Source organism: Eucyclogobius newberryi, unplaced genomic scaffold (assembly GCF_026437365.1).
Source record: "Eucyclogobius newberryi isolate DKJ021-1_F unplaced genomic scaffold, fEucNew1.0.hap1 SCAF_4, whole genome shotgun sequence".
Taxonomy (NCBI): Eukaryota; Metazoa; Chordata; class Actinopteri; order Gobiiformes; family Gobiidae; genus Eucyclogobius; species Eucyclogobius newberryi.
Window position 1 is genome coordinate 24,613,364 of NW_027316056.1, and position 12,631 is coordinate 24,625,994.

A 12,631-nucleotide genomic window follows, 5' to 3' on the forward strand; every position below is an offset into this window, starting at 1 on the left:
TAAAAAAAATGTTCACGGTATTTTCTTAAAGCAATAAAACACCTGTAATTTAGATATAAGTTTATTGACAAACTGGAACATTTGAAGCATCTTTTCTGACCCGCCATCAGAAAAGCAGTTCTTTAGTTCTTTAATAGACCAGTGTCCTCATGATACCAATGTTTCAAACTTGATTTAATTTTTTTTTTTCAAGTATCGTGTGGTCTTGAATTATTTCTTAGATGTTTCTAAATTGCATCAGGAAATGTCACATTTTGTCCTATTTTTTAATAGTGATACTTGTTCAACATACAATATTAGTATTGGTATCGATTAATATCCGATTTCCAATGCTTTTAACAAGCCCATTAAAGACAATAGACAATTCGGTCCAGGTTCCTTCTAGAATGTAGAAGTATTGTTTTGTGGTGGGGAAACAATTGTTAACATTAGAAAATGTACCAAAAAATAAAGACGCAATTAATTGTCTAAACTGAAACAAACTGGGGACGTGGGGATTATTGAAGGAACTAACCCAAATTAAACAGGTTAAATCACCACACACAAAACTGAGATGAAAATGTCAGTAAGTCAGTTTGTTGATAACGTCCATGAGCATAACATGGCCCTAAATCTGAGGACAAAAGACCTGGAAGTGCCACATTTGATTGTTTTCAGGTTGAGGGACATTTGAGGAGATGGAGTTTGGTGACAAGTTGTTAGTGAGAGGGGCTGAGGAAAGAGGCCAACTGAGCGTCACATATGAAAAGCCACGCTGCCTGGGAGTGAGAAGACATAGGAGACAGAGACAGAGGACATAGGAGACAGAAGAGACAGAAGAGACAGAGGAAACAGAAGAGACATAGGACACAGAGGAGACAGAAGAGTCAGAGGACACAGAGGAGGCAGGGACAGAGGACACAGAGGAGACATAGGAGCCAGAAGAGACAAAAAAGACAGAGGAGACAGCGGACACAGAGGAGACAGAGACAGAAGAGTCAGAGGAGACAGCGGAGACAGAGGAGACAGAGGACACAGAGGAGACAGAGACAGAGGAGACAGCGGACACAGAGGAGACAGAGACAGAAGAGTCAGAGGAGACAGCGGAGACAGAGGACACAGAGGACACAGAGGAGACAGAGACAGAGGAGACAGAGGACACAGAGGAGACAGAGACAGAGGAGACAGCGGACACAGAGGAGACAGAGACAGAAGAGTCAGAGGAGACAGCGGAGACAGAGGACACAGAGGACACAGAGGAGACAGAGACAGAGGAGACAGCGGACACAGAGGAGACAGACACAGAGGAGACAGAGACAGAGGAGACAGAGGAGACAGAGACAGAGGAGTCAGAGACAGAGGAGACAGAGACAGAGGAGTCAGAGACAGAGGAGACAGAGGAGGACCCCGCCTGGAGTAGAGGGGACGGCAGCCGGCCTTTGTTGTGGCTCATATAACACATGGAATAGACGGAGAGCGGGACACGCGCTTGTCTTGGATCACTTTTACGCACGGACCGGTGTTTTATTTTATAGGCTGCGTGGACTACTCAAACGTGCATCATTGTGAGCTAACAAATCTGTTTAAATATACTTAACCTCTCAACACTTTAGACTTAATGGTACGAGCGGTTTCTCCACTAAATCGTCGGTGTCACGTCTCAGTCTGAACCCGTTATAGAAACACGGATCGCTTCACACTTCGCGCAAAGAGATAGTTGTGCCACGTTTTGGATCCACGGACACATTTTTAATGCTTGGAGGACATTTTTCCAGTGGACAGCGTTGTTGTTTACCAGAATGCTTCTTCTCTCCTACTTTTTGCTGCTGCTGTTCCCTGCGGCACTTTTTGCAGCGGCTCAAAGCTCTGCAGATCCGCACAGCTTCAGTCATCCCCACACGGCCTACGACCCGACAGGTAAGGCCTTTACTCCCATTAGCCTCTTCAGTTAGGACTAGTTTGCTTTGTGGACTGTTGATAAGTTCCTTTTCTCTGAGGCTTGTGCCCTGTGTCCCCCCCTCACCAACCCCCCATCACATTTGAAAAGACACATCAGGCTTTATTTCTAAGTAAAAGAACAAACCCATCTGGACACTGACCTTAGATTCTATGCATATTGCACACTATGTACACATTTATACACGTATATTATATACACACTCATGATATACGTATAATAAACATATTAGCATAGTTAAGAACAGCCACTCACAGGATGGACATGGGTAGAGTTGTACAATAAAACATGGTAATAAATAATAATAATAACATAATAATAACAATAATAATAACAACAACAACAACAACAACAATATCATCATGCACTTATAACTTACAATTAAAACTTTTTATGGATAATAAATCACTTTCTGAAATGTTCCAAAGGAGTATATGAAAATGACCAGTGAGTGAACAGTCTAATGCCACAGCAGTTTGGGATCAATCTTGGAACGGTTATCTTATATAATTAACAAATATTTATTAACAAAACCTACAAAAAAAAAAAACTACAAAATCCTTTTGTTGATTTCATTTTAAATACCTCTTAGTGGCAATGTGTAATGTTTCTCCAATAACAAGTAAAAGATGATTTCATTTAAATTGCATTGTACACTTGTTAGGTCATAACCTGCTCACATAACAGCTGCCCTGGGGTAGATTGACAAAGATGTGGCTGCCTTTCAGGGGCAACAGCCTCTCTGACAATAAATCACACACATGATTAGATGTTAGGGTGTGGTCTCTTGCTAAGGAACACAGTAATAATGTGCATTGCTAGTTGGGTTGAACTGCCAAATAATGAGTGAAAGTCTCTGCTCCTCCACTATATCCAACACAGAACTCCTAAAAAAGGATGAAGATGTCAAATTAAAAGCAGGTGGATGCAAACAGCAATTTATTGTGGATTGATGTTACAAACTTGAAACAAGCATGAAAGAGCCCCCCAGTCTGCAGACTCCAGCATCACGTATACGAGCCTGCACGGTTCTACACAAAACATTAGTGGGTCAAAGGAGACTTTTACTCTGTAGCCTTTTTAACCAAATGATAAATACAGTTGTTGTTTCTATGTTTTTGGATGTTTCACTACAAAAAGGGAACGTGGTGATTGTGGTTTACCATTAAGATCCACACAAATTAGACTTGGGACCAGTCTGCTTGAGAATCAAGACAAACTTCTATTTCACATTTTATAGATCAAATGATTAAAATGATATGCATGCTGTAGCTGTATGGTACATGATAAAGGATTATTGAAGTCACACGGAGGGCTGTGTGTGATTTTCCTCATTAGTACAGTGTGTCTTTAAACTATGTTGACTGCAGTCCCAAATGGCAGCTTCATTCTTTACATTGTGAAGTGTAATTGACCAGTGCTTTTCAAAGTGGCTTCAGCTGGTTCACCTTTGACCCTTTAGTTCTTTGAACCAGCACCAGGACTCACTGAGTCACAGTGACACAAATGGCTCCTGAGGATGACTCAGTGCTCAATACCAAGGAAGCTGGGAAGCTTCCCAGATTAATCCTGCTGCCAGTAACTAAGAGTTTTAGTCATAGCTGATTATGGTATAAGTTTTTTTTTCTTCTGCCAGGTTCCAAACATATGATTCTATTGAAATAGAAACATCAACTCTGGCATTTGGATGTGTGAACCTGCGTTTGTTTTTAGGCCTCTGGCTGCTAAATATAAACTCTGGTGCTTTTATCCTAAGATTCAATGTCAAATGTATTGCAAGTTGCATCTGTTATTTAAATAAACATTGGCTAATTGTAGACCCCTGCATGGTGGTGACTCCCCCATGTATGAGCGAGGCGGACCGCTACAGCCTGGAGTCTCTGAGGAACATCCATCAGATGATGGACGATGACCAGGATGGAGGCATTGAAGTGGAGGAGAGTGTGGAGGTACAGAACCTCTAATATGGATTTGATTTGACACATGACACACTTCATGGATCAAAATCAATGAGTAAAAGAATCTTTGGAACATGATCGAACCATTACTTTGATTAAGCTTTGAGTCTTGCATTAATTTGACTATTTAACAATTGTATAGTAGTGAATGGTTTTCAACTCAAAACTCAAAATTGAAATGCAAATTAAAATAAAATGAGTCAAAGCCAATGCTCACTCAATTAGCTTTTTTGGTAATTTATATGATATTTAACTTATCTCTGGTGTTTTTGCTGCTAAATAATCTTGGAAAAACGTGAGTTCTTACTGTGACAGGGACAGAAAAATACACCAGAAAAGTAACATAGTGCGACTTTGATATTTTCATTCATCATAAAGAATCTGTGATATACTTGTAGTCATACATTATGCTCCATAGTGAGCCGAGCAGAGCAGCAGTGTGCCTCAGCGTTTAGAGAATGCAGGACTGGGACACTGTATCCAGGGGCTCCGGTTGCCGTTACTATAGAGACATAAGGGGAGGGGTCTCGGCTCATCCCCACGCGGTCTAAAAATCCACACGCTTCAAATGAGGCCACAGTTTACAGCCAAGGACGGATTCCAAGACGCTCTCACACAGACAGTTACCAAACTTAAACGCCATTAGGGCTTCAGTACGTTAGAATTTCATAAGCATACTGCGTTATTTGATGCTCAAAATAATAATACATGATCAGATACATTTACTGTACAGCTCAAATCGCAAAAACAGTTTTTCTCAAACAGTAAACAGCCATGTGTTGGAAAATTGCAGTGTAACGTAATATCCTTCTGCTGCACATCTTGTTTTTGTGCATACGGTTTCAAAACATTCATTCGTTTCATCAGCGTTTAGGACTTAGCTGGGTGCTTTGACGTTTCCTGATCTTCCAACCATTTATTTATCGTTTCTTATGGGTTAATTCAAGAAAGATATCTGTAAAATAAGGTTTTCTTGTGTTTTGAAAGTTCATAATTGAAGACATGAAACAGCAGCAGACCAACAAGCACAGTAACCTCCACAGAGAAGACCAGCACATCACAGTAGAAGAGCTGTGGAGAGGCTGGAAGTCGTCCCAAGGTGTGTGGTAGTGTTTATAATTCAAAAGAATAAGCGTACAAATAAATCAGTATTTTCTCTGACTGCCTGTGTGCATTTTCAGTTCATAATTGGACTCAGGAGGAAGTGCTTCGCTGGCTGAAAGACTTTGTGGAGCTGCCGCAGTATGAGAAGAACTTCAAAGAGTTTAAGGTCACTGGAAATACGCTCCCGAGGTATGACCAGCTAATAATGCAATCACACTTCTAATGCTGCTCACTTGGATGCATATGGAGTCCAGTACCTGAGAACATTTAAAACGATCAAAGTATTCAAAGTGTACACCTGTGCTGTCTTCTAATAAAACATGCAGGATTGCAGCAAATGAGCCGTCATTCTTGAGTGGCCAGCTCAAAGTCCAGGACCAGAGGGACAAGCAGAAGCTCAACATTAAAGCACTTGATGTGGTGCTCTTTGGACCACCAACACGTAAGACTCGGTCGCTATTCTTTTATTTCAAACCGTAGGCTTTACGGGACAGTCCAGATTTAACTGTGAAATGGGGTTGGGCATATGTAGTAAAGCTGAAACCACCAGGCCATTGTGCCGCACAATACTTCATCTATTATTATCAAATGCTTCGATCAGCTATAATGTGGTAGTAATATTTGTAGATTTGGTATTGATTGTGTTTTAAAGACATTATGGGTAAATTTAAGAGCATAATTCTAAATAATCTGTGCTATCTCATTACAGGACCTCATAACTACATGAAAGACCTTGTGCTCATTGTGTCCGTGGTCATGGGAATTGGAGGCCTTTGGTTTGCCCAATCCCAGAGCAAATACAGCAAGATCCACATTGCCAGGATGATGAAGGATCTGGAGAGTCTTCAGAGTGCAGAGCAAAGCCTCATGGAACTGCAGGAACAGTTAGTATTTTCCGGTACAGTCCATGTTTTGTCCACACTTGTTGAACTGAAGTTGTTTTCACATGATCAGGCTGGAGCGTGCCCAGGAGGAGAAGCGCAGTGTGGCAGAGGAGAAGCAGAGCCTGGAGGTGAAGATGAGGGATGAGATCATGGACGCGCAGGAGGAGGCCCATCGCCTGCACAAGCTCAGACAAGGAGCTGTCAACGAACTCAGCCGCCTGAGATATGCTGAGGAAGAGCTGGAGCAGGTAGGAGCAAGATATGGTTCATAATCCTGAACTGGACTTTAGGGCACATTGTCAATTGCATAGTACTGATAAGTTACTTTATTAACAAGTTAATTATGTATTTTTTGGATGAAAAGGTACGTGAGGTGCTAAAGCAGGCAGAGATGGACATGAAGGCCGGTTGGACAACTTCTGAGACTCTACAGCAGTGGCTGCAGCTCACATATGAAGTGGAGGTCCAGTACTACAATGTCAAGAAGCAGAGTGCTGAACTTCAGCTTGCAATTGCCAAAGAAGAAGTATGACTGTTTCCTTACACAGACATGTTTGGTGATAAATACACAATTATATAAATGTAGCCATTCTAATTTGTCAGGCAGAAAAAATTAAAAAGAAAAGAAGCTCTTTGCTGGGGACTCTTCATGTGGCACACAGTTCTTCTTTGGATCAAGTTGACCAAAAGATTCTTGAGGCAAAGTAAGTAAGAGAAACTTCACAAAGTATGTATCCATAGGCACAAGTTCCGGGGACTGGAGATCACTGAATTTTATTTAAAACTGCCTCTAGAGACTTCATAATTAACTATATTTTGGGGATTTTTGTGTCCATAGAAATGCTTTATCTGAAGTAACTGCCTGCTTACGGGAGCGCCTCCATCGCTGGCAGCAGATCGAGCGCCTTTGTGGATTTCCAATCATGAGGAATCCAGGCCTGGCAAACCTGACTGCTCAGCTTTACTCCGACCCAATAACATTTGGCCAGCCTCGAGTTTCCCAGTCCGGATGCTTGTACCACAGTGCGGCCCATGGCTCTATTGAGGATCTTCTGGAGGAGACTCCTATGAAACAGCAGATGCCAGGTTAGCACGAGGGGTTCATCTCGTAGGCTAAACAAGCTAAGCAGTGGCGTTTTTAGTTTGAATCTGTCTGGCTTTTTTTCCAGTGCCACCCATGAAGTGCTCTCCTCAAATGCATCCCTCTCGAATGTCCCGCACACGCCGCGTTGGACAAACTTCAATAATCTCTTCGGACCCAGACCTCCTAGTTCCTATACGCAGTCCTTACCCATGCTTTGAGGAGGAAGAAGTACTCTTGCGCAAAACACTGATTAAGCAGTAAGTCAACATACTGTATAAGAGGTCTACGAGGGAATATGACACAAAATATTCCTGACATAAGTGGAGCCATAATGAAGGTCTGTGTTCATTATTGGGGTGTTTTTCCTTTAATGCTTTGTTAATTTCCTGTTTTGTAACAAAAATGACATTGTATATATACAAATTAAATGAAATACAGTTGTGTCAAGGTTGTTAAGTTAAAATCCTTGATATTCCATTTAACATCTTCCTTCTCTTTATTACTTGCAGAGATTCACAGGAAAAGTATACCGACCAAGGCTTCATAACATCACCTTCCGTTGGCAAAATGTATCCAGGTCCTCCCCCTGAAATGTCCCGAAAACATTACCCAGATGAAGTTGAGATGCCAGCAGACGTGTCGCTGTCCAAATTCAGAGATCCAGATGAACCAATTGAGTCACCAGTTTACAAAGTTTCTATTGAGGAACTAGAGGCCATTGTAGATTCAGCCAACAGAAGGATGCTCCAGGACAAAGATCTAGATTCCTCTCTTGAGAACCAATCCTTGAGGACATCTAGAGAAGAGCATCCACTGAAAATATTTCAGGACATGGTTGAAACTCCCATGGATGCTACAATCAAAAATACTATTCTTAGTGATTTTGATTCAGATATTTCCTCCAGAAGATCAGAGCGTGATACACTGGGAGATCTGTCAGACTCTGTGTCAAGAGAAAGAAGTGAGCATCCACGAGATGTTAGGAAGATTATTTGGTCTGAAGTGGAAGCCTCTGACTTGGCTCCTCGGATGCTAACAAGAGGTATGATGGGAACCTCATTTGACAGTGTTCCGAGAAAGCTGCTTCGAGATGAGGCCGGGTATTCCTATGACTCATTGCCCAGAAGCCTCGGCAGAGAAACTATGGGGATGTCTTTTGATGTCGCCTCAAGGAAAATCCCATGGACTAAGGTAGATTTAGATGTTAAGAAAGTGGGCTTGGATAAAATGATTGAAATGCATCGAAACCCAGCAAGAAGGGTGTCCAGAGAGGAGCTGGAGTATCCTGCTGAGATTGGCTCCAGTCGCATGATCCCTAGAGAGATGCCAGTAGATCCCTGTTTTCCAGCAGAACGACAGGAGTATGCTTATGAGCAAGTCAATCGAAGACTGCTTAGGGAGGACCCCGACATGTTTGCCACCTCTGTAAGAAGAAGGATACCGAGGATGATTGACAGTTCCATGGATACAACTGCTGGAATGATTACAGGTGATGACGTACCTGAGCATCTGCAACTGAGGGAAGACTTAAGAGAACCAAGTGCATACTCAAGAAGAATTAGCCAGCCAGATATAACGGAAACGTCCCAGGCACCATGGATATCCTCCTCTGATATTTTCAGCGTTGGTCCGCTGAGCCAGCTAGTCTACGATGGGATTTTAGAAAAGTCCTGTCATTCCATGGGCACCACATCAGCTGGTCTCTCTGCCTCCACTCCAAATCTACAGACAGGTGAATCCAGGGAGGAATATGCAGCCCCCGTGCCCACACAGGCCTTACATCCAGCTTCTGATGTGGCCCAGGTGGCAGCTGAGGATAAGAGCAAGGACAAAGACAAGGGCAGGATGTCTTTGAAAATAAAAAATCTTTTCAAAAAGAAACGCGAGTCAAGTCCGGAGAAGACTCAAAGTGGTCTGCAGAAGCTCTGACATTTAGCAACTGTAGTGTGTTGAGAAAAGTATCATGTTTACTATGTTGAGTGTAGTCCTGTAATTTTTGTGTGTGCATTTCACGCTAGTAACACCCCCTTAACATCAATGGACTGCTCAATGGACTGCACAACATTTATTTGTAATATAAGTTACAATATCCGTCCCTACAAGGGTTGTTGCAAACAAGTGTCCAATTTTTTTCAAATTGTTGAAAGAGAACATTTGTGTAATGGAAAGTTAGACTGTGTAACAAAAATCACATCCCTAATCAAGTTCATATTTAATGTGTTTTTAATTTTATTTTTAATATGCAGTTTTCTATACTTACTGAAAAGTGTATATAGAATTTAGAATATAGAATAGATTTTTAAAATTGTGTTTGATCTTAATACCATTTTATTTACAAAGTTTCTATTTTTTAATTATGGATAGATTACTATTGATCTTATTTAAGTGTTGTTTTATGGCTGAATTGCAGAATACAATATTGTTTTTGTAAAAAAATATATAGTTACAGTATTTTTGTTGTTAAGTTAAGAGACAGGGACAGTGCACAAGTTTTTACAATTTTCAAATTTTCTCTTTAGATGTGTTTATACCAGTTGTGCATATAAATTATAGTTTTATACCAATTGAGTAAAAATATTTGAGAAAAGGTTAAAAAATCTGTCAAAAATGACAGAAAGTGACATCACACTAGGATACTCATTCCATCCAAAGTTTATGCATAATTTACACAAAGAAACAGCTTTTTTAACCCTCTAAACATTAAAACATCAAAATAAAGTTGCTCTCATATATAATTTTGTCAAATAAAAAAATAGCAACATTAGATAATATTTTGCCCTGTGGTGGCTGGACAATTCCCTAGTGTGATATCATAAATTACAAACATTTGCTGTTCTGTGATACCATTTTTATAATTTTTTAGCTAAATTCAAAATATATTTATCTTAACTACATTTTAGTCCAATGAGTCATCCAACCTGTCTTAGGCACTTTAACCTTATCAGGAGAGATATAGGTTGTGCTAAAGTTGTGTAGAGAATACTCTGTATTCCCCAGCCAAAGAATCTGCTTGTTTTTAAAAGTTTTTGCAAAGAACAAGTATTTCCTGTTTACATTAATTTATGTCAACCTTCTGAAAAAAAGAAGGAAAGAAAAAAATCCTGGATCAGATTAGTTTATTCATGACCATTATTGATTGTTATTGAATTTTTAAAAGCTTTTATGGGATGATATTTTCACATGGATTGACCCTTTATAGATGTATGAATAATGCCACCTGCTGGCTAATTTTGTTATAGCAGCATAATGGCTGGAGCCTGTATTTTCAATATTGTAAAAAGGTGTAAAAGGAACTGAATGTAGAACTACTCTGCGCTCTAAAGGTACTTCTCGTCAGAACTGATCCTCCGGTGTAATAACCTGCAGATAGAGGACACATACAAGTTTTTCTCCTTCTCCTTCATAGACAAGCCATGGCTCATTTTCTCTTTCTCCTCCAGATTTTTCCCTCTGAGCTGCAGAAGCTGCAATATCATGAATTCATGATTGAGGTGCTGAGGTTTTGGTTATGTCAGGCTCATTCTGTTTTCTGGCTGATAATTGGAGAATCAATACACCAAATTATTGCAATAACATTAATATTGACATCAAGTCCTGTGTTTTGTAATTAAGGATAAAGTAGCTTTACAATTAATATCAGCAAAAGCATTTTTTGATTTAAATGTTCACCTGCAGACACAGAAATCAAAATCTTACATACGGTTCCTTTCATTTAATAATGATTTTTTTCCTAATCCAAAAAATATTAAATAAAAACTCAATTGAAATAAAGTCATACGTCATGTTTTGTTTTTTTCAAGCTCTTATGGACATCATCCACATCTTAAATCTACAAAACAAATCATCACCTAAAGAAAATATTATATTGAACACACCCTAATGTTGAATATATTGATGACCTCTAGTTGAAAATACTGTGGTTGGTTTAACACGATTCTGTATTTTAAAGTGTGGAGCTGAGAGCAGAGCATTTGTGGTTTTCCTGTACCTTTTTCAGAGAGGCATATATCTGCTTGTTATGACATTTCACTTCAACACATATGTACATCACACCTTTAAGTTCTCACAACAGGATATGCTCGTACACAGTAAAGTCATCTTTATGGTCCAAATTTGCCATTACCATTCTGTCTGTATCTGGAAGTCCCACAGTTGGTTTTGTTGTGTTTTATATATATATATATAAAACTCTTCCTCACCCTCCGCGGGCGGTCTCTATTTATCCCCCTTCAAGCTCGGGTCCTCTACCAGAGGCCCCTGGGAGCTTGAGGGTTCTGCGCAGTATCTTTGCTGTTCCTGCACTGCACTTTTCTGGACTGAGATGTCTGATGTTTTTCCTGGGATCCGCTCAAGCCATTCCTCCAGTTTGGGGGTCACTGCCCCAAGTGCTCCGATCACTACGGGCACCACCAATACCTTCACGCTCCAGGCCTTCTCCAGCTCCTCTCTGAGGCCTTGGTATTTCTCTAGTTTCTCATGTTCCTTATTCCGGATGTTTCCATCCCATGTCACTGCGACGTCCACCACCACGGCTTTCCTCTGCACTGTGTCAACCGCCATAGCTTATTATCACAAAATGGACATGAGCAAAGAGTGAAACAAAAACTGACTAAAATCAGTTTTATTTATTTTTGTAATAGAATTGAAGGCAATTGAATTATCATCTTGATGCTACAGATTTTTTCTTTCTGTGATCCCAAACACCACAGTAGTTGAGAAACAGTCCTTATCCTGAAAGTATAGTGAAATAATGTTACAATTTGAGTGACAATACAGTTTCAGTTTAAACTATATTGCTCGGCCATATATTCCGACATTCCGTTGGCCCTCTATCTCTGTATATTCTCTACTGGTCCAAATTAACACACGTGTACAGTATTTTTCATAACATATAACATCCTCAAAAACAAACATATGGGTGTGATCAAATCTTGATATAAAGATTCCATTCAACATATTTTGCTAAATCAACTTTGATGAACTGTTAACCTTGTTACAGCAGTGTTTCCTCATCATAATCTAACTCAAAGTTGTAGTTTCATTGATTCCTGCATGTTTGAGTATGTTTTGAGCAACTAATGTTTGAGCTCTCTGGAAAATCCTGCTTTCACCTACCCCCTATTCCCACATCCTTATACTTAGTTGTGATTATTTGAAAAATTAAGCCTCAGAGTGACACAGTAAGGTTAAAAAATGTCATGTGGTCATTTAAAACACAAACAAATATCGGTTCATGACAATCTGCTGCTTGTCTCAATGAAGAATCAGTTCAGCTGTTTTTATCACAAAGTCAATGGACCCATTTCTAGTCTTTATAGATCAGTATTGCAGTTTACAATTAACAAAATGTAAAATGATAATCTACCTATGTTATAGTGCAATACCAAGTACCTGCAAAAGGCAAAACAGCCCCTTTAATAAAGGTATGGTTGCCCAGTCAAACATGAACTTTTTTCTGAATGGAACAAATGAAGAGATTAACAGGACAGAATCAGGAGGTTCCGCCCGGTGGGCGGGGCTTATGCAGCCCAGAGTAAGATAAGAATCCTAGTTCTCTGACTAGATCCGCAGATTGAGAATGACTTTCGGGCGAAAGTCGAAACGTGTTGTTTTTCAAAAACAGATGACTATAACCAAATCTTTTTCAAAGATGGAACACTCCTGG

The 12,631-nt window shown here is 40.1% G+C and overlaps 1 protein-coding gene and 1 long non-coding RNA gene across 3 annotated transcripts in view; one reads left to right on the top strand and one right to left on the bottom strand.

Moving 5' to 3' along the window:
* The first annotated feature begins 782 nt into the window (after positions 1–782).
* Positions 783–12,631, top strand: part of LOC140377950 (uncharacterized) — a 294,609-nt gene continuing 282,760 nt past the window's right edge. The window contains exons 1-12 of one of the 2 annotated variants that reach the window (XR_011930142.1): positions 783–1,896; positions 3,755–3,885; positions 4,882–4,993; positions 5,076–5,187; positions 5,325–5,440; positions 5,708–5,882; positions 5,953–6,130; positions 6,247–6,408; positions 6,486–6,586; positions 6,721–6,968; positions 7,052–7,223; positions 7,476–8,966. Coding sequence is in view for 1 of the 2 variants with exons in the window: in XM_072463575.1 (XP_072319676.1) it covers positions 1,779–1,896; positions 3,755–3,885; positions 4,882–4,993; positions 5,076–5,187; positions 5,325–5,440; positions 5,708–5,882; positions 5,953–6,130; positions 6,247–6,408; positions 6,486–6,586; positions 6,721–6,968; positions 7,052–7,223; positions 7,476–8,895 (3,045 nt within the window). In the remaining variant the exon portion in view is untranslated. Of the gene's footprint in view, positions 1,897–3,754; positions 3,886–4,881; positions 4,994–5,075; positions 5,188–5,324; positions 5,441–5,707; positions 5,883–5,952; positions 6,131–6,246; positions 6,409–6,485; positions 6,587–6,720; positions 6,969–7,051; positions 7,224–7,475; positions 10,706–12,631 lie in introns of those variants that run through there. The other variant, XM_072463575.1, reaches the window with a different exon arrangement.
* The window catches only part of LOC140377240 (uncharacterized), a 1,361-nt gene continuing 338 nt past the window's right edge, over positions 11,609–12,631 (bottom strand). Inside the window, exon 3 of the long non-coding RNA XR_011930106.1 lies at positions 11,609–11,697. This is a non-coding gene — a long non-coding RNA (uncharacterized lncRNA). The remainder of the gene's footprint in view (positions 11,698–12,631) is intronic.